Raw genomic sequence first — 22626 nt, 5'->3', positions numbered from 1 at the left:
AATCTTGGGAATATACCCAATATATATACACATTAGACTACTACTCAGAGGTGAAAAACAATGACATCTTGAATTTTGCATGCAAATGGATGGAAATAGAAAACACTATCCTGAGTGAGATAACCCAGACCCAAAAAGATGAATATGGGATGTACTCACTCATTAGTGGACTCTAATCATAAACAAACAACATTGAGCCTATAGTTCAGAAGCCTAGAGAAGCCAAATAACAAGGTGAACCCAAAGAAAAACATATATAGATCCTCCTGGAAATTGGAAACAAACAAGATTGCTGGGTAAAAGTTGAGAGCATGGGGTGGGGGTAGGGATGGGAGTGGGAATAGGGGAAGGGGAGAGGGGGAGAGAGAAGGGAAAAGGGAAGACTGGTGAGAGCATGGGGAGTGGGAGGGTGGAGATGGAGGAAGGGCTGATATAGAAGCAGGGAAGCTCTTTTTGGGTTGGCAAGAGACTTGGCTCTAGCGGGGATCCCAGGTGTCCATGGGGATGCCCCAGCTAAGCCTTGAGGAGTAGAGGAGAGGGTGCCTGAACTGTCCTTGACCCACTATCACACTGATGTTTATTTTGAATATCATAATAGAGTCTTCGTCCAGCGATGGATGGAGATAGAGACAGAGCAATGGATTGAGTTCCCAAGGTCCAGTTGAATAGCAGAAGGAGGGAGAAGATGAGCAAGGAAGTCAGGACTGTGAGGGGTTGGTCCACCCACTGAGATAGTGTGCCTGATCTATTGTGATCTCACCAAATCTAGTTGGATCGGGATTGAACGAGCGTGTAATCAAACTGGACTCTCTGAATGTGGCTGCCAATGGGGGCGGACTAAGAAGCCATTGATAATAGCACTGGGACCTGTTTCTACTGCATGTGTTGGCTTTTTGAGACCCTAGTCCATTTGGATGCACAGCTTCTTAGGCCTGGATTGAGCAGGGAGGGCCTTGAATTTCCCATAGAGCAGGGTACCCTGCCCTCTCTTAAGGAGGGAGGAGGGTGAGAGAGGAGGGTGAGTGGGGGAGTGGGAGGGGAATGGGAGGAGGGGAGGAAGTGTACATTTTTGAATGGAAAAATAAAAAAAGAAGAAACAGACCTCAGAGACAGAAAAAAAGAAAACTTTCCCAACCTAAAGAAGGATATTCCTATGAAGGTACAAGAAACTTATAGAACACCAAATAGACTGGAATGAAAAAAAGGTCTTCTCACCATATAAAAACAAAAATGCAAAACATACAGAATAAAGAAAGAATGTTGAATGTGCAAAGGAAAACAGTCAATTTCATATGAAAGTAGACCTAACAGAATTACACCTGGCTTCTCAATGGAAACCATGAAAGCCAGAAAGTCTTGAACAGATGTGTTGCAGAAATTATGAGACCAGGGATGCAAGCCCAGACTACTATTCCCAGCACAGCTTTCAATCATCATCTATGGGGAAAACAAGATATTCCATAACAAAAGCAGATTTAAACAATATTTATTCACAAATCAAGCCCTACAGAAAGTACTAGAAGGAAAAGCCCAACCGAAGGAAGCTAACTGCACCCACAAAAACACAGGCAAAAGATAACTTCCCACTATAAAATCCCAAAGAAAGGAAACACACTACTACTACCACTGAAAAAATAATGGGAATTAACAATCAGTGGTCATTAATATCTCTTAATATCAATGGAATCAATTCAGCTATAAAAAGACATAGGCTAAGAGAATGGATATAAAAGCAGGACTCCTCCTTCTGATGTTTACAGGAAACATACCTCAACCTCAAATACAGACAATATCTCAGACAGAGTAAAGGGTTGAGAAAAGATTTTCCAATCAAATGGACTTAAGAAACAAGTGGATGTAGCTATCCTAACATCTAACAAAATAGATTTCAAATTAAAATCAACCAAAAGTGATGGAGAAGGACACTTTATACTCATAATGGAAACAATCCATCAAGATGAAGTCTCAATCCTGAACATCTATGACCCAAATATAAGATCACTCACATATGTAAAAGAACCATTACTAAAGCTGAAATTGACCTCAAACCACATATACTAATAGTAGGAGACTTCAACACCTTTCAAGCCAACTGTCCCCAATGGACAGGTCAACCAGACAGAAACTTAACAGAAAAATAAGAGAACTAACAGATGTCATGGATTAAATGGACTTAACACATCTACAGAACATTCCACACAAGCACGAAAGAATGCACATTCTTCTCAGCACCCCATAGAACCTTCTTTAAAATTGACCACATATTTGAAAACAAAGTAAACCTCCACAGATACCAAAAACTGGAATAACCCCTTGTATCTTTGTGGATCACCATGGTTTAAAATTAGAATTCAACAGCAACACTAATTTCAGAGAGCCCACAAACACATGAAAATTAAACAGTGCTCTATTGAACCACCCCTGGGTCAAGGAAGAAATAAATTAAAGACTTCCTAGAAATTAAAAAATATGAAGACACAATGTACCTAAACCTATGGGACACTATGAAAGCAGTGCAAAGAGATAAGTTCATAGCACTAAGTGCCCACATAAAGAAAATGGAGAAAGCTCACATTAGTGACTTAACAGCACGCCTGTTAGAACAAATGAAACTCACCCAAGGAGAAATAGAAGATAGGAAATAACCAAATTGAGGACTGAAATCAATAAAATAGAAACAAAGAAAACAATACAAAGAATCAATGAAACAATGGGCTGATTCTTTGAGAAAATCAATAAGGTAGACAGATTCTTAATCAAAATAATCAAAAGGCAGAGAGAGAACAGCCAAATTAACAAAATCAAAAATAAAAAGGGGACATAACAACAGACACTGAGGAAATTCATAGAACTATTAGGTCATACTGCATCAACATGTACTGCACAAAATTGGAAAATGTAAAAAAAAATGGACAATTTTCTGGATAGGTACTACATTCCAAAATTAAATCAAGACCAAGTAGACAATTTAAATATACCTAAACCTGCAAGGAAATAGAAGCAGCCATCAAAAGTCCCCCCCCAAAAAATCCCAGGGCCCAATGGTTTCAGTGCAGAATTCTACCAGAATGTCAAAGAAGAGCTAATACCTATATTCCTCAAACTTTTCCACATAACAGAAACAGAAGGAGCAATGCCACATTCTTTTTATGAGAATACAGTTACCCTGATACTAAAACCACAAAGACTCAACCAGGAGAATTAGACCAATCTCACTCATGAACATAGATGCAAAAATACTCAATAAAATACTGGAAAACCGAACTTAAGAAAACCTCAAAAAAGTCCAACATGATGAAGTTGGCTTCATCCCAGAGGTGCAGAGATGGCTCAACATATGAAAATCTACCAGTGTAATCCACCAGATAAACAAACTGAAAGATAAATACCATTTGATCATCTCATTAGATGCTGAAAAGCATTTGACAAAATCTAACGCCCCTTCATGATAAAAGTCTTGGAGAGATTAGGGATACAATGATCATATCTAAACATAATAAAAGCAATATTCGGCAAGCCGACAACCAACCTCAAATTAAATTGAGAGAAACTCAAAGTGATTCCACTAAAATCAGGAGCAAGACAAGGCTCTGCACTCCATATCTATTCAGCACAGTTCTTAAAGTTCTGGCTAGATCAATAACAAAAGGTGATCAAGCGGATTAAAATTGGAAAGGGAGAAATCAAGCTTTCGTTATTTGCAGATGATATGATAGTATACATAATAGACCCCAAAAACTCTACTAGGGAACTCCTACAGCTGACAAATCCTTTCAGTGATGTGGCAAGATACAAGATCAACTCAAAAAAATCAGTAGCCCTCCTATATACAAATGATAAAGAAGCCGAGAAAGAAATCAGAGAAACATCACCCTTCACAATAGCCACAAATAACATGAAGTATCTTTGGTAATACTAACCAAAGGAGTGAAATATCTGTTGACAAGAACTTTAAGTCTTTGAAGAAAGAAATTGAAGAAGATACCAGAAAACGGAAAGATCTTCCATGCTCTTGGATAGGTAGGATCAATATAATAAAAATGGCAGTCCTACCAAAAGCAATCTATAGATTCAATGCATGGAAAAACAAAAAACCCAGGATAACCTAAACAATTTTGTATAATAAAGGAACTTTTGAAGGCATCACCGTCCCTGGCATTAAATTCTATTATAGAGCTACAGTAATGAAAACAACTTGGTATTGGCATAAAAGAAGAGGGGATGACCAGTGAAATCAAATCAAAGCCCCAGATATTAATTCATACACCCATGAATACATGATTTTTGATGAAGAAGTTAAAATTATACAATAAAAATAGAAAGCATCTTCAACAAATGGTACTGTCATAACTGAATGTCAACCTGTAGAAGAATGAAAAGATTCGTATCTATCACCATGCACAAAACTCAAGTCCAAATGGATTAAAGACCTCAATATAAATCTGACCACACTGAACCTGATAGAAGAGGAAGTGGGAAGTAGTCTTCAATGCATGGGCACAAGAGACCACTTCCTATGTATAACCCCAGAATCACAGACACTGAAAGCAACAATAAATAAATGGGACCTCCTGAAACTGAAAAGCTTCTGTAAAGCAAAGGACACAGTCAATAAGGCAAAAAGGCAACCTACTGAATGGGAAAAGATCTTCACCAACTCCACAGCAGACTGAGGACTGATCTTGAAAATATATAAAGAACTCAAGAAATTAGATATCAAAATTATAAATAGCTCAATTAAATTGTGGGGTACTGAACCAAACAGAATTATCAACAGAAGAATCTCAAATGGCTGAAAGACACTTAAGGAAATGTTCAACATCCTTAGCCATTATGGAAATGCAAATCAAAACAACTCTGAGATATCATCTTAATCTTATACCAGTGAGAATGGCTAAGATCAAAAACATCAATGATAGCTTATGCTGGAGAGTATGTGGAATAAGGGAAACACTCCTCTATTCCTGGTGGGAATGCAAACTTGTACAACCACTCTGGAAATCAGTATGGCAGGTTCTCAAAAAATTGGGAATCAGCCTACTTCAAGACCCAGCAATAGCACTCGTGGGCATATACCCAAAAGATGCTCAATTATACTACAAGGACACTTGTTTAACTACATTTATAGCAGCATTATTATTATTATTATTTTTTTTTTTTGGTTTTTCGAGACAGGGTTTCCCTGTAGTTTCTAGAGCCTGTCCTGAAACTAGCTCTTGTAGACCAGGCTGGCCTCGAACTCAGAGATCCGCCTGCCTTTGCCTCCCGAGTGCTGGGATTAAAGGCATGCGCCACCACTGCCCGGCCAGCAGCATTATTTTTAATATCTAGAACCTGGAAACAACCTAGATGCCACTCAACTGAAGAATGGATAAAGAAAATGTGGCATCTTTACACATTGGAGTACTACTCAGCAGTACAAAACAATGACGGCTTGAAATTTGCATGCAAATAGATAGAACTAGGAAAAACCATCATGTGTGAGGTAACCCAGACCCAGAAAGTTGAACACAGTATGTACTCACTCATAAGTGGATACTAGCTGTAAAGGATATTGAGCTTAGAGAAGGTGAACCCTAAGAAAAACATATATAGATTTCCCTGGGAAGAGGAGACAGGCAAGATCACCTGACAAAATTGGGAGCATGGGGGTGGGGAGCATAGAGAGGATGGAAGGGGAAGATGAGGGGAGAAGGAGAGGGAGGAAAAGAACTTGAGGGAATGGGACAGTCGCGATGGAGGAAGGACAGAGATGAGAGCAAGAAAAGAGGTATCTTGATTGAGGGAGCCATTATGGGGCTAGCAAGAAACCTGGCACTAAAGAAATTACCAGGAATCCTTAAGGATGATCCCATCTAAGACCCTAAGCAATAGAGGAGTGGATGCTCGAACTGGCCTTGTCCTGTAGTCAGACTGATGAATATCTTAAATATCACCATAGAACTTTTTTCCAGCAACTGATGGATACAGAGGCAGAGACCTGCATTGGAGTACTGTTCAGTTGAAGATATGAGCAAAGAGGTCAAGATCATGATGGAGGTACCCACTGAAACAGTTTACCTGAGCTAATGGGAGCTCACCAACTCTAGCCATACAGGGAAGGAAACAGCATAGGACTGAACTAGTCCCTTTGACTGTGGTTGACAGTTGCATGGCTGGGGCAGACTGAGGAGCTACTGGCAGTGGCACCAGGATTTATCCATACTGCTTGTACTGGCTTTTGGGGAACTTATTTTCTTTGGATGCATTCCTTGCTCAACCTAAATATGGTAGGGAGGGCCTTGGACCTCCTCCAAACAATGTGCTTTACCCTCTCTGAGGAGTGGATGGGGGGGGGGTGTGGTGGCAGATAGATGGAGGGAATTGGAGGATGGGAGGGAGTGGGAACTGGGATTGGCATGTAAAATGAAAAAAATATAGTTTGCTTTCTTTTTAAAAAAATAAAAAAAAGTTAAAAAAGGATGGCAAAGGAAACAAACGAGTTTTCAGTATTTATGAACACTGGCACTCTCCATGATTCATACCAAGCTGACTCTACATCTAATAACAAGACACTCACCGGTAACTATTAGATTCAGGCCTTTGCTGCTCTTTGATTGGCGCTCCCCACTCTGATAGCAGCAGGTGTATTTCCCTGCAGTATGTGAGGTCATTTGTGGAATGGTGAAGTTGACTATATTGATTGATCTACTTGGCTTAGGTCTTTCCAAGGCTGAAAAGCTTCCTTCAAAGTACAGTTGATAATGGGTAGCAGTCTGATGTCCCTTGCACCAGATGGTCACAGCATTTCCATTTGTGACCCTGGTACTGGGTTTGGCCCAGATGATAGGTTTCGGAAGACTCTCTGAAAAGGAACCAGAGGCATGAGTCCCAGATGAGCCATTACCTATCTTCCCTACTTTCCCCCTGCCACTAGAATGTGGCCATCATAGTGAGGCAGCATGCTTGCCTGTCTCTGGATGCTCTCAGATGGACCCTTGAAATGAAAGCATGAGACCAATCCTGAGGGTCTCAAGGAAGCACTTACGTTTCTCTGCGTTGATCCTCTGGCTCAGACATAGCCCTAGAAAACAACAATAATGATACAATGTCTCCCTGACTCCTGCTCTGGTTCCATCCCCCTTTCCTGAAGGACTCACCCAGGCAGAGCAGGGCAGTGAGTATCGGCAGCATACCACTGGCAAGACCAATGCTGACCTGTGTGTGGACTGAGTCCAGTGGCTGGGGGAGATGCACAGGATGTGGTGGGTGAGCCCCAACACCACTCATCATGGGACTTTCACACATTTTTTAAACATAAAGATTCACAGCTCTTCCCTCACCACCAACCTTGGGCTTCAGGCAGAGATGTGGTTCACACAACATGTTTAACCACATTTTGAATCTAAAAGTTTCCCTTGACCATCATCTGCCCAGTCTGAAATACATTTCTAGGTCAACCTATAAATTCATCTGGGGAAGTCATGGGGGAGATTTACAGAGCAAAAAGTCTGAGTATTTCCTAAAATGGGGATTTTTAACCTTTGTATTTCTGTGTGTAACATGCATGTGTTTGAATTTGATCATTGGTTTAATCAGAAAGCAACACTAATGCAATATTAAAATATTTGCTATTTTATTCAAGGAAAATGCTATTATTATTTTTTATTTTCAGGTGCATGTGTGTGGCATACATATGTAAGTGTATGTGTGTTTGCATATGTATAGACAGATCTGTGTGCATGTGTGCATGTGGAGGCCTGCGGTTGATGTCATGGATCAACTTTGATTTCTCTACCACTTTATTCACTGAGTCAGGGGCTCTCAATCAAACTCAGAGCTCACCAATATGATAAATCTCCCTAGACAACGTGTTCTGGAGACCCCTTGTCTGCATTCTCAGGCTGGAATTACAAGTGGGCTTTGATGTCCGTCTGATATTTTATGTGGGTGTTAGGGAGCTGGACTCAGGTCTTCATTCTAGCATTGTAAGCATTTTAATCACTGAGCTATCTCTCTAACCTTTACTAGGTTTCTGTGTGTGTGCATGCACATATCCACATATTTTTGTATACAACAACCCTCCAGAGCCAGAAACTTGCAAAGTAGATAAGGTCAGCTGATATATAAGTTCTAGGTACCCACATGTCTTCCCTTCCCAGCACAGTGATCATAAGCATGTGTTGTTACACTTGGCTTTTATGTTTTAAATATTTCATTTTTAATTTTATGTGTTTGTGTGTGGGTATGTGTACATGAGTGTAGTGCTGCTAGAGGCCAGAAGAGGGAATAAGATTCCCTAGAGCTGGAATTACAGGTGATTGTGAGCCTCCTCATGTGGGTGATCTTAATTGCAGAGCCATCTTCCCAGCTTCTGCCTGGCTCTATTATCTATGTGGCTTTTGGGGATTGAACGAGGTCTTCATACTTGTGAGACAAGCATTTTACTGGCTTGTTGTCAAATTTTTGCTCTTTCTTTCTCCTCCATTATTGTTGAGGTTAGCTGGTTCACTATGTTGGACACCATGGATTCCTTCCTGTCTTTTATATCTCTTCTTCTCATGAAATTTGTTATTTCCCATACCCTTGTGACCGAGAGCATCTTTTTTTTTCTCCTATGTCGTCGTCATCATCATCCATGCCTTTGCAATGCTTAAGCATGCACGGGTAGCTCATTTATGTTGGTTCTACAGTTTTTCCTAGCCTGGGCAGTCCTAGCTGCTTGTATTATTGTCATACCCAAGGTTCCATAGTCTTCTTTTATGCTGGCTATTCAGAGTTTTTTTTTGAGGGGGGGGGCCTTCCTCTTTGCCTTATTCTGTGCACTCCTCCAAGCAGGTATCTGCAATCATTTATTCTCACAACATGGCCAAAGTATCTCAAGTGCTGTTGCTGTATCCAGTAGTTTACTTCATTCTGTAGATGGAGATGTGTCTTAATGTCATCATTGTGTAGCCCATCTCTTCTTGTGATACCTAGAATCCTCCTGAGACATGCCATCTCAAACACATTCAACTGCTGTTCAGAGGAGCATTTCATTGTCCCGGTTTCAGAGTTGTAAAGAAGGCAGCTCAAGACAAGTGACTCATAGAATTGTAATTTTGTTGTTCTCATTATGTCTCTTGCTGCTGACCAAACTTTTCCTAATGCCTGGAATGCAGCCCTTACATCCCTCTTTATGTCTAAAATAATTCCCTCCTTTGAACTGAGGTTTCCTCCCAGATAGACAAAGTTGACTGAGGTTATGATTCTTTATTACAATGTTAAAATCCTTGTGTGCCCTTCACATGTGTTGTATCTCAGTCTCTCGATGTTTACTTTCATATCAAGGCTTTTTGTTTACTTCCACCACTCTATTTACCATGGCCTGCAGCTCATTTGGACTTTCAGCAAGTAGTGCGATATCACCAGCGGAATGCAAGTTATTGATTCGCACAACTGTCTGCATGCCTATCTTCTCATCCTCCAGGGTTGTTGCTATTATTAATTCCAGGAATATATTAAAGAGGAGTGGTGAGAGGATGAATTCCTGCAACACTCCTATGATTGGCTAAAACTGATTGCTTAGTTCTCCACAGATTTGACCAATGCAAAAATATGTTTATAGGCATTCCCTAGAATTCTTATGATTTTTCTCTGGTTATCTGTAGAACCTCATTGTTTCCCAAAGTCTTTTCCCCAAATGCTATCAAAAGCCTTCCTGAAGTCAATGTAATAGGCATATGTCTTTTCCAAATTCTTTGTATTTTTCTGCCCCTCCCAGGATTTTCTCTGTTCTTCCCTTGATCCTTTTCAGGATAATGGAGGAGAAGATCTTGCTGCTATGGCACAACAAACTAATGCCCCTGTAATTTGAGCAGTCAGCTTGTCCTTCTTCCTGTGTGTGGGAATTATGACTGAGTGCTTCCATTCCATAGGAATTAGTTCATATTCCCATATCTCCCTGAAGAGTCTGAGAAGCACCTCAGCCTGGCTCCTGAGTCTATTGTAGCTGCCTCCAGCTCCTCCACTGTGATGCCATCCATTCCTGAGACCTTCTTGAATTTTGCTCTCTTGATAGCTTCCTCTATCTTGCTCCTGTCAATATTTAATATTTTTCATCATCTCTGGCGTTGGAGTGGCTGCTGATGTGTTTCTCATTGTAGTCTATGTTGACAGCATTAGAGCCATTGTACAGGATGTCAAAGTATTGTCTCCATCTTTGCTTTATTTCCCCTGGTTCTGTTAATAAATGACCTTTCCCATCTTTAATCACCCAAGTCTGAGGAGCATATCTGGCAGCTATTCATCTGATAACTTTGTAAACAAGATGTGTTTTATTATAGAGTCTAACCTCTTTGACCTCTTTGCATAGACCTTGTATACACAGCTCTCTATCCTTCTTTGTTCTTCTTTTGATCGCCCTGAGTAGTTGTGGTGTTTTGCTGCCTGTGGTTTTCCTCTCTCTTTGCTCTTTAGCTCCTTCTTTCTTCTGCCAGATTGATCATCTTTGCAGAAATTCATTCTATGCTGTTGCCCTCTTTGCATAAACAAGTGTCTCCTTTGAAGCCTCCCGTATAGCTCTTTTGATTTCCTCCCATTTGCTTCCTATATCTGTAAAGGGTTGTTTAATGATTGCCCTCATCTTTTTCTTAGTGGTTTTTCTATACTCTCTCTGTACAGCTGGTTCATCAGTTGTTTATGATCGATCTTCTGTTTTGTCTTGCTTGGCATGCCTCTCCTAAGTTGAATGTTGGCTATAACAAGTTGGTGATCTGACCCTAAGTCAGCACTAGGAAATGATCGGCTGTTTTAGAGGCTAGATAAGAGTTTCCTGATGACCAGGAAACCAAATGGTCAATTTGGCTATATGTGCATTTGTCAGGGGATCCCCATGTCCAGAATCTTGATGGTTTAGCCTGCTTGAATTTTGTGTTGGATATGGACAAATCATTTGCATTCCAGAGGTCAAGCAGTTGTTTCCCTCTAACGTTCCATTGTCCCAATCCATACATTCCCATGACACAATAGTCCATTCTTTCTCCAGATCCTACTCTTGCATTGAAGTCACCCATAATGATTAGTATTTCATTCTTGTATGTCCTGCTGACTTCGTTTTGTGTAGAAACTGTTCATGTCTTCCTCTTCTGCTTCCTCTCTGTGTGGGTATTCCTGTATGATAGTGATTGTATGTGTCATTGTCTGAAATCTGACTGATAAAATTTGTTCATTTACAGGTCTGTACCCGAGTATGCATTTTTGGGTCAAACTGGATATCACTAAAGCTACACCTGCTGTGTGTTTTTCCTCTCCATCTTAGTTTTAATATTACGTCCATTTACTATGAGTTCTTGTGTTCCTGTCCAATGTGTTTCTGCCAGTTCAATGACTTCCCACCTGAGGTGACTGAACTCAAGTCTGAGCAAGCTGGTTCTCCCAACTCTGTTTAGTGTTCTCACATTCTATGCCTCTATTGTGGTAACTCTTTTCAGCATAAGGAAGTGCCATTCTTGTCCATTTCTATCAGCTTCCCTCTCTGCTTTCAGCTTTAAAAGAGAAGCATCATCACATGGAGGTACCAGGCTACTGTCAGATTCTGGGAATTAGCCCAGGTGTTTCTGTTGAACTTGTCCATATTGCGTGTCATGGCTTGAGTTGATGAGGACAACTGCCCAAGTTATTTCCTCTTCATGTGGTAGCCTTTATCTGGCAAGCTGGACCTCTTTCCACCCACGTACTAACTTCCCCAGGTTTCTAGAGGACCTAGTTGGTTATTTACAGTCTTGCCACTGAGGAGGCACTTACTGGGAGACGTTCTTCTTATGTACATTATATTAATTTTCTTATCTTCTTTGAGGCTTGTTTTGTGGTCATGACCAGGCTTAGTTTGTATTTATCTTGAAATGTCCTTACTTCCTTGCCAACTTCACAGCACAACTTTCCTGGAAATAGCAACATTAGTTGAGCTAATTGCTTTCAAGTCTTGAAATATATCATCCCACATTTTTATACCTTTTAGGGTTGCTTGGAGAGCTGACATTATTCTGATTTATGTGCCTTTATAAGTGAGTTGATATCTTTCCCTTATGGCTTTAAGTGTTCTTTCTTTGTTTTGCATTTTTTAAGATTTATTTATTTATCATGTATACAGTATTCTCATTATTCTGTCTGCATGTACGCCTGCAGGCCAGAAGAGGGCACCAGATCTCATTACAGATGGTTGTGAGCCACCATACAGTTGCTGGGAATTGAACTCAGGACCTCTGAAAGAAGAAGCAGTGCTCTTTAACTCTCTCTCCATCTCTCCAGCCCTGTTTTGTATTTTTGATATCTTGACTGTATTATGTCATACAGAGTTCTACTCTGATCATGTCTACTTGGAGTTCAAGACAACACTTTTGTTTGGATGTCTAGGTCTTTCTCTAGACTTGGGAGATTTTCTGCTATAATTTTATTTTATTTTATTTTCATCAGAATAGTGTTTTTACTTTGGAAAACAGTCTAGAAAACAGTTTCTCCAGCAATGAAAAATAAGAATTACCATACAATCCAGCAATTCTGCTCCTAGGCAGATACCAAGGAAATATAAAATTCATTTACATATATGCATACTGCATTATTCATAATAGTCAAGAAAGTAAATAATCCAAATGTTCATCAGTAGATAAATGAACAACCAAAATGTGATTTTTAAAAAAAAACATAGAATGGGATATTGTACACAAATCAAAGGAAATCCAGTACTGACACACGCCCTAACATGAATGATCAAAACATTATATTAGGTGAAAGAAGCCAGATATGAATGACCATGTATTGTTTGAGTCAATTTTTATGAAATATCTAGAATAGGCACATCCACAGGGGTAGAAAATAGGCTCATGATATTCAGGGGACTAGACATTTGATGATTTTTGACAACTTCTTATCACCTGGTGGATTCTTGGGTTTTGTCTTTTAATCACTGCATAGTGTCACTTTCATTGCTGTGATAAATTACTCTGGCAAAGGAATACTAGGGGAGGAATTTTTTTTTTTTGGCTAACAGTTCCACATTAAAGTCTATCACTGGAACATCAAGGCAGGAATTCACATCCTATTTTCTCAAACTCAGAATTTCTTGCTTTTGGTTGTGAGTCTAGCTTTTAATAGCTGATCCATCTTTCCTGTCTCATGATTTCTTTAATGATATAAATTTTCAATTAATTTCATGGAGATTTTATCCAGTTGTATTGGTATGTATTAATTGCTTTCGGTTTGACATTTCCCTACATGTGCACACTACTCTGTGGTCCTAAAGATACCCATCCTCTCCATTACTTTTTATCACCTTTCCCATTTTCTCCTTCCACATCTCTAATAATCCTCATTATACTTTTATGTCCTTCTTCCACCTCAAATTACATATACAATAAAAAATGCATGTTGCTAGTGTTTGTGAGTCTGGTCTATTTCTTTGAACTTCTTAAGATATACAATTATTGGTTCAATAGTGTGAGATACATTAGTACTGTTAAAAGACAAAATTATATCATCTTTTAAAGTTGTAAATGTAAACTCTGTGCCCCAAATAAAGTTGTCATTTAATACGGTTTCATATTTCCCAAATAGGATTGTGACCTTCATTTGCTCTTGTGTTTATTCATTTAATTTACATTTAGACAAAACCAATACCTTAAGGACAAAGCAGAAGACTTGCTATTACAGCAAGCCTACTAGTTTTTTTAAATAATTGGTGGATACACATTTAAAAAATCTAAATCCCAGTGTAGATGGGGAGTGAGGTCACAAAGTCCCACCCACTAGTTGAGGAACTATTTTGGTAACTGACAGCTGCTGGAAGAGGGGGGTCATTTTTTCCCTAAGGTGCAGCCATTGAGAGGCTTCCCATGTTCCAGCATATGTCCCTATAGCCATGCACATACTGGCAGTACTAACTAGGCTCAGTGAGTTTTAAAATGGAGTATATGAAGTAAGGGTGGGGAGTGGTGGTGTGGATAGGGATAAATACAAGGGGAGGAGATGGGAGTGGATTTCATCAAAATATATTCACACATGGAATTCTTGAACAGTACAAATGAGAATATAAAAAAACATAAAGAATAAAGAAGAAAATCTGAACATAAAATTAGGTCCGAGCCTGCTGGAGCAGACCTGTCATCCTAGCTACTCAAGAGGCTGAGGCAAGAAGATTGTGACAATGTCATATAGAAGAAGAAAGACTCTTGGTTTTGGCTACTCAGGCATGGGCTGGATATATTCAGAAGAATTTTGGTCTTTCCTGTTTAATCTAGTATTTGTCTAATTTAAAACAAACCTACTGTAAAAGTGAATGGTCTAATCTAAGAAGTAGTGTGAATAAAGGCGTGCTCTCTATGTATCAAATGACACAGCAAATACAGCTGCAAAAAGGAAAGAGGGACTGTTTTCTTAATTTACAGGAGTCTATGAGGTAGAAAATTGTGCTCCTGGCCCTACTTACTCAGAACAGCATGCAAAGCCATAATCACATATCATCATTCTATACCCAAATGTTGCTTCTAACATATTTTGCATGTGGGTCATTGTTTTCAACCCCTCGATGATTCCGGCACATAGTCTTTTTAATTATTTAACTAACATTTTTCATTTATTTTGCATACTAATCAGTTTTCCCTCCTTGCTCTCCTCCTGTCCTGTCCCCTCCCCTTTTCCTTATACCCCCTCCTCATCCACCCCTCCTCTGTCTCCATTCAGAAAGGGACAGGCCTTCCATGGGATTGCCCAAAGCAAGTTGAGGCAGGATCAAGTCAGGCAATCCAGCATGGAGAACAGGTTACCAAAAGCTACCAAAAAACAAGCTAAGTGCCAGGGAAAGGTCCTTCTCTCACTGTTAGAAGTCTACATGATTGTCACACACATGCAGGGGACCTAGGTTGGTCTCATACAGGGACCCTGACTGTTGGTCTAGAATCTATGAGCTCCTGTGAGCTCGGATCAGCTGTCTCTGCCAGCACATAGTCTTAGATCTGTTCACCACCTCTCTCTCTCTCTCTCTCTCTCTCTCTCTCTCTCTCTCTCTCTCTCTCTCTCTCTCTCTCTCTTTCTCTCTCTCTCTCTCACACACACACACACACATTCAGGGCATGAATGTATCACAAAGATGAAATGGGGAATGTGGTATAATTGAGGCTGTGCATTCAGCCGAGCTTGGAGAAGTTACTTACATTGGAAGTCCAAAGAACAATAAGTTTGACTGCAAGGTTATCTCAGAGTTCAGGTAATTTCAAACAGGCTGAGTCTATATTTTGTCAGAAGAATTAGTACATAGCTATAAGGATCTCAAAGCACATTATTGACTTGATTATGAGTTGGATGGAAGTTTAATTTGTAAAGGCAAACTTTAAATAGCATTTCTCAAAAAACATTCTCACAGTGGACCACAAGTTTGAGGTCAGTCTGTGCCACAAGATGAATTCAAGGTCAGCCTGGACAACTCTACGAAAGCTTGTCTTAAAATGAAAAGAGGGCTGGGATGAAAGACAGTTGTAGAAAACTCATCTAGCATGCATGAGAAAAATCCCCTGTACCACAAAAAGGAGGAACATAAAAAGGTTGTAAAATGATGGAAATTATAATTATAATCAATGTTTTTAGTTTGTTTTCTATTTATTTATTTATTTATTTATTTATTTATTTATTTATTTTGGTTTTTCGAGACAGGGTTTCTCTGCAGCTTTTTTTTTTTTTTTGGTTTTTTCGAGACAGGGTTTCCCTGTAGTTTCTAGAGCCTGTACTGGAACTAGCTCTTGTAGACCAGGCTGGCCTCGAACTCACAGAGATCAGCCTGCCTCTGCCTCCCCAGTGCTGGGATTAAAGGTGTGCGCCACCACTGCCCGGCCATTAGTTTGTTTTCTATAGCTGTGGTAAAACACCATGACCAAAGCAACTTTGGGAGGAAAACATTTATTTGGCTTACAGGTTATAGTCTGTCATCATGGGAACTCAATGCAGGAACACTGAGTCAGGAACTGAAATGGAGGTCATGGAAGAGTACAGCACACTGGCTTTCTGTTTATGTCTTTCTCAGTTTGCTTTTTTTTTTCTCATGGTTTATTTTTTTTATATTTAAAAATTTCCATCTCCTTCCCTCCTCCTCCCCCCTCCCTCCCTTCCTCCTCCCCCTTCCCTCCCCTCCTTCTCCCCCTTCCCTCCTCTCCCCTCCACCCATACCTCCCTTCCCTCCCTCTCAAGGCCAAGGAGCCATCAGGGTTCCCCACTCTATGCTAAGACCAAAGTCCTCCCAACTCCCCCCAGGTCCAGGAAGGTGATCAACCAAGCTGAGAAGGCTCCCACAGAGCCCGTCCATGAAGAACAATCAGAGCCCAGAGCCATTGTCCTTTGCTTCTCAGTCAGCCCCCGCTGTTGGCCACATTCAGAGAGACAGGTTTGGTCGCATGATCTATCAGTCCCATTCCAACTGGAGTTGGTGATCTCCCATTAGTTCTGTCCCACCGTCTCCATGAGTGAACGCACCCCTCTCGTTCCTGACTTTCTCCCTCATGTTCTCGCTCCTTCTGCTCCTCGTCAGGACCTTGGGAGCTCAGTCCAGTATGTTTGCTTTTTATAAAACTCAGAACCACCTGTCCAAGGTGGCACCACCCACAGTGAGCTGGACCCTCCCATGACAAATGTTAATCAAGAAAATATTCCACAGACTTGACTACAGGGCAATTTGATTGAGACATTTTTTCAGTTGAGGTCTCCTCTTCCCATATGACCTGTGTCGAGTTGACAACAAAACAAAACAAAACAAAACAAAAAACCCAAACCCCCCAAAACAATACCCCCCCAAAAAACAAAAAGTAAACAAAAAAGCCAACTTAACCAAGGGATGTAGTTATATTATAATCTCACAAATAAAAGAAAAATGTATTTAAAACTAACCAGAATACTAACCAGGAGAGAAGAAACAGCATCAGATTCACCTAGGACCACACCGTGTGATAACTCTGTGTACTAGTTAATTTATTTTTGTCTTAAAAGAAAGGAAGGCAAGGCTAATTCTGGCTGATGTTTTCAGAGGAAGTATTCTATTGTGGCAGGAAAGCATGAAATAGGAGCAGCTCCACAGGTGGCAGAAAGCTAGGTGGGAACCTGAAGTGAGTATAACATTTAAATAGTAGCCCCTGTGACCTACTTATAGCACATCTTAAAGTTTACACATCCTCGTAAACAGTACCATCTGCTGGGGAGCCAGTGTTCAAACACATGGGTGGTGGATACTTTACACCCATGCCTTGCTTTCTGCAAATGGATTCGAGCCTCTAATTGCTTTTCCTTTTTGCAAGAAGCCTCCCCACCGATAGCCCCCATCCCCACCAGCAGTCACTGTCTGCTCCATCTTGGTGCAGTCAGTTCCTGACAGTCTTCCTTGTGTGATATCCTGTGGCTGTTCCAGTCTTCAGCTAGTATCACCAAGAGGACCACAAGCACCAGCCCTGCCATACTCATCCGGACTGAATTCTCCATCATGTAACCTTGCTTCGTGGAGTCTAGAGACATAAGGGAAAGACATAGGTAATTGTTGGCCATGATCCATTCTATCCTAATCCTTTTTAATGAGCTCATATATTCTCAGGCACCACACTTCTAGGGTATGTAAGATAGAGGGAGGCCAAGGGTGCGAAACTGTGGTTCCTAGAAAAGGAAGTGAATATGGGGAGTTTGTACTTTGTCTTTCTCACCTCTCTTGGTGGTTTCATTGCCCACCCAACTATTTTTTCAACACCTCTCTGAGTCAGGAGCTCTAAAATTTTTTCTTCATATTTTTGTCACTCTACATGACAATTTATATTACTCTCAAATGTGGCAAAATAGACACTCAGCCACCACTGCCTTGGATATATATGGTAAAATTTAAGATAAATTTAGCTAAAACTCATTTCTACTTAAAAATGACCCGTGTGATGAGGATGGAACCAATTGCTGTATGTATAATAGGCAGGTGATCTGTTTTTCAACTTCATTCCAACTTCTCAACACCAATTATTGTGTGACATTTTATAGACAATGGTGCTCAGTGAATTACATATCTTTATTTTTATGTATTAGACAGTCTTTATCATTGTTAACCTGTTTCCTCCTCCATTGGCTGTAATGTAATATGTGAGCCTACAATGTTCAGAAAAATTAAATGTTCAATACCATTTTCCTGTTAAAAGAGGGTTTGTCTAGCATGCATGAGTTTGTGAGATTCTATCTCAGAAAACCAAGATGATTCTATTACCTAGTCATTTACGTGAAATGTATTTTTCCCTTTTTATTATTATCATGAACATGTATTTTAGGATTTAGTTGGGTTGAGTTGATTAGTCCTCTTCTATAGAGCAGGCAGGTCCTGCATCTTGTTTTAGAAACCATCTTCTATGTCAGGGTCAAGGTAATTTTCTTCTGTGGTCTCCCACAGGATATATTTTGCAGTTAGGCCTCTAACCAATCAGAAATGTGTTCTTGTTTAATTGTACTTCAATTCTTCTGCATGGAAATTCAGTTGTCTCCATGACACTAATCGAAAAGATCTACCCAGCTTTGTAGCACTGTGATGCACAGCTACCACACTGCAGAGCTTATTGCATGACTGGGGTGATGACACTTTATTCAGAAGATGGGCATGAGATACGGATTGTGGTCAGCCCACTGAGCTACCAGCAACTGGTTTCCTCTGCCTGAAGTCTGACCTTTTTCTCCTTCCTTCAAGCACAGTGTTATAGGCAAACCACATAAAAAATGAGTTCTACAATTCAGTCTTTATATTCAACCACTCCCAGAGGATTCTGTAATGAAAAATTCTGCAAATGAAGAAAATGCACCAGACTAAACTATGTTTGGATCTTCTGTCTCAACACGGATCCCTCAGAAGTGATTCTGAATGTGGACCTTTCCTTTATCGATAAACTGGGAGGCTGAAGGGATGATGCAGTAGTTAGAACCATTCACTGCATTTGCAGAGGTCCTGAGTTCAGCTTCTAGTATCCACAATGGGTGATTCAGAATCATCTGTAAATTCAGCTCCAGGGAATCTGTCACCCTCTCTGGCCCCTGCCAGCACTATGCATGCACCCCTCACAAACACCCTGAAACATATATCATAGGTTTCTGAAGGGTACACTGGAAGACTTCGGAAAATGAAGAAAGATAAGTGTGGAGTGAGAAGCCCCTTTCTCTTCATGCTCCTCAGGAGAGTGAGTCTACTCCCATGTTCATGGATCTCAGAGCATCTCTTCCCACTCCTGCCTAGACACCATGTTGGTGGAGAACAAAGAACTGGGATGTGATGCCTCTACCTGTGACAATGAGCTCCAGGGCTTTGCTAGGGGCTGACCACACGTAGGGACTGCTGTTGTGCCAGCAGTAGCACCTGTAGTTCCCAGAGAAGTTAGGGTTCACAGGACCAAGAGTGAAGATTCCTTGGTACCCTTTATGTTGGTGCTGTGGCAAAGAAGCATCTCCCTCCTTGACCAGTGAAAATCTGTTAAACAGGTCATGTGCTGAACTACACTGGAAGGAAATGCTTTCTCCGGCTATCAGCACACGGCTTTGATCTGTGGAGAGGACAGGTTCGTTGTATAAGCCTGAAAGATAAGACAGTGAGCTGTTAGCAAAATTTTGCTCTTTAAAAATTATTTTCAGGGGCTGGGGCAAGGGTCAGCAGTTAAAAACACTAGCCAGAGACACAACTGTTTGTAATTCCAGTTCTTGGGGATTTGATGCCCTCTTCTGACCTCCATGAGTACTGTATTCACATGGTTCACAGACAAACATGCAAGGAAACATCCATTTACAGAAAATAAAAAAAAAATCAGTTGATGGTCGTGGATAAATGGCTCAGCAGTTAAGAGCACTGGCTGTTCTTTCAGTGATCCCGAGTTCAATTCCCAGAATGCACATGGTGGCTCACAACCATCTATAACTGTAGTCCTATGGACTATGATATCCTCTTCTGATGTGCAGACATACTTTCAGACAAAACACTCATAGACATAAATAATAAATATTTTAAGGAGAAAATATTCAGTTGAGTAAGTTGACTAAAAGATGTTGCCTTTTTGCTGTTTAAGAAATTATTTACATCCAGGCATTATGATTTGTAAGTGTAATCTCAGCACTTGGGAAGTGAGGTAGGAACATCACGAGTGAAGAGTAGCATGGGACATGGAGTGATACTTGTTCTCACAAGTAGAAAAAAGTTACGAAATCAACTCTATGTCTGTCTGGGGATGTGATGTACAATGGGGTTGTTTCCAACCACGAAGATAAAATTATGTCGCTGGTAGGAAAATGGATACAAATAGGGATTATTATATTAGGTAAATTAAATCAGACTCAGAAAAAGTATCACATGTTTTCTCTTATTTGTGGATAATAGACTTTTACATTATACATAAATTAATGTATGGCTATATGACATGGAAAGAGAAGCAATACTAAACACACACACACACACACACACACACACACACACACACACACACACACAAAACCCTACAAGAACAAAAACAAATTAATTATTTGTTATGGGGTTGGAATCCAGCGCCTCATGTATAAGAGGCAAACACCATACTACTCATTATGTATTAACATTTTTAATTTTTAAAGAGTAATTTTATTATTGGTTCTTTGGGAAATTCACATCGTGCATCTCAACCCCACTCATTTCCCAGTCCCCTCATATCTGCTCTTCCCCCTTGTAACTCCCCCCAAAAGAAAATAAAAAATAAAACTATTAATGAACAAACAACAAAGACTTCATTCCCCTGCCTTTCCTGCCTCTCCATCACCTGTTCATTCATCTTAGCGGCACTGGTAGCTGTGGTGTGTCATTCAGCAGACCCTTCTGTCCAAATAGCTTTACTTGCAATTGTTCATTATAATCAGTTGTTGGTCTGGTTCAAGGCCTCTGGCTTGCAGTACACCAACAATACTGGTCCTGCACCGATAGTCCTCTTAGGCATCCTATTGTTGCCCAGAGTCAAGGAGATCCTGCAGCCATGGTTCCACAGGACCAGTTCCTGTACTCCATAGACGGGGTGGGCCAACACAGAGTGCTGGATATGATACTCGCATAGTAGCTGATCTGGCCAGTCCGGGCCTCCAATGGGACAGTCCTCCTCAGGTGAGGGGCAGAGCTAACTCTTCTGCATTCCCACCATCGGGGTCAGCTCTCCTGTGTCCATAGTGAGGAATGTGGCCATATCTCCCAGGGTCGGGGTCATTAGAGCCAGCTCTCCCACGTGGGGTGGGGCCAGTTCTCATGCTGTAGCAGCCAGAGAGGGTCAGGGGCAGATCTTCTAGGGCCAGGAAAGGGTGGGGGGGCAGCTCATGATGGCCCTAGGATTTCTACATGAATGGTTTACATTTCCCCCTTCTCCCCAAGGTCATAACATAGGCCACAAAAATTAATACAGACCCCAACTACAGCAGGACCATAAACCCAGATAATATCATCCTTGGCAGTAGCTCAGACCTGATTGTCACCCTGGTCCTGGGGTACGGTACAGGCCACTCAGATCAGTAAAGGCCCTGGGAACAGCATGGCACTTGGGCACCAACATGGTCTAAAGTGGCAGCTCAGATTCCTGGCACCTGTATAGCATTTTATGGTAAAAGAAGCCACAGACAACACAGACCCTGGCAGAGGCAAGCCACAGACCCAGCCATGACTCTCTGCAGCATCTTGGGCTTGAATGTCACCATGGCTCTGGGTGGCAGCGCAGGCCACTCAGATCAGTATGGTCCTCAGACACCAGCATGGTCTCAGGTAGTGACCCAGATGCTGGGTTTCCACATGGTCTTCAGTAGTAACAGGAGCCATGGATATCCACACAGACCCTGGCTGCTGTGGGGCCACAGACCCAGACATGGCCCTTGGTAGAAGCCCAGCAGAATATCACCATGGGTTTGGGTGGCAGTTCAGGCCACCCACATCAGCATCTTTCTCACTGCCTTCACTTTTTCAGCTCTGCCTCTCTCCCAGTACTTGAACTGCTCTACTCCTTCTCTCCAATTTCTCCTCCATATTATTGCCTTGAGCTGCTGGTAGGGCCCGTGGGGGTCTTCCATCTTCTCAGGTTGAGCAGGGCCAGGGCCCATGGGTGTCTTCCACCTGCATGGGGTGAGCAGGGTCAGAGCCTATGGGTGTCTTCTATCTGCCCAGGCTGAGCAGGGCCAGGTGGTTTTGTGGGTAGATTTTTTAAAATTTACTTAGGTTTTGAGATGTGATCTTGAACTCATAATCCTCCTGTCTCAGCTTCTTGAGAGCTGGGATCACTGGTGTGTACTAACACACCCAATTTCTCCTCCCTCCTCCCTTCCCTTCCCCTCCCATGTCCACTCCTCTCTCCTCACCTGTCATCTTCTTCTCTTTCCTTTCCTTCCTTCCTTTGCCCCCCCCAATTCCCCATTTCTTTCAATACTCTCTCATGTAGCCTGGGCTAACCTCAAGTTAACTATGAAGCAATAGATGACCTAGAACCTTTGTTCCTCCTGCCTCTACCTCTGGGATTATTTGATTATTAATGTGCATCATCAGACCTGGTCTAGTTTTTAAACTAAAAAGGTTTTGTGTACTTACCTTGTATACCATGATATTTATTGTGTGTATATATTGTATAATGACTAGTTAGAGTG

At 41.1% G+C, this 22626-nt stretch overlaps 1 protein-coding gene across 1 annotated transcript in view; it reads right to left on the bottom strand.

Moving 5' to 3' along the window:
* The window catches only part of LOC119821767, a 41279-nt gene that overhangs the window by 13682 nt on the left and 4971 nt on the right, over positions 1–22626 (bottom strand). The window contains exons 4-8 of the mRNA XM_042055581.1: positions 19290–19571; positions 17330–17510; positions 9943–10056; positions 7028–7221; positions 6560–6844 (exon numbers count right to left, since the gene is read on the bottom strand). Of these exons, the coding sequence (XP_041911515.1) occupies positions 6560–6844; positions 7028–7221; positions 9943–10056; positions 17330–17510; positions 19290–19571 (1056 nt within the window). The remainder of the gene's footprint in view (positions 1–6559; positions 6845–7027; positions 7222–9942; positions 10057–17329; positions 17511–19289; positions 19572–22626) is intronic.

The sequence above is a fragment of the Arvicola amphibius genome, chromosome 8 (assembly GCF_903992535.2).
Source record: "Arvicola amphibius chromosome 8, mArvAmp1.2, whole genome shotgun sequence".
Taxonomy (NCBI): domain Eukaryota; kingdom Metazoa; phylum Chordata; class Mammalia; order Rodentia; family Cricetidae; genus Arvicola; species Arvicola amphibius.
The sequence above is the reverse complement of the archived record's forward strand: the minus strand, read 5'-3'. Positions and strand labels throughout refer to the sequence as shown.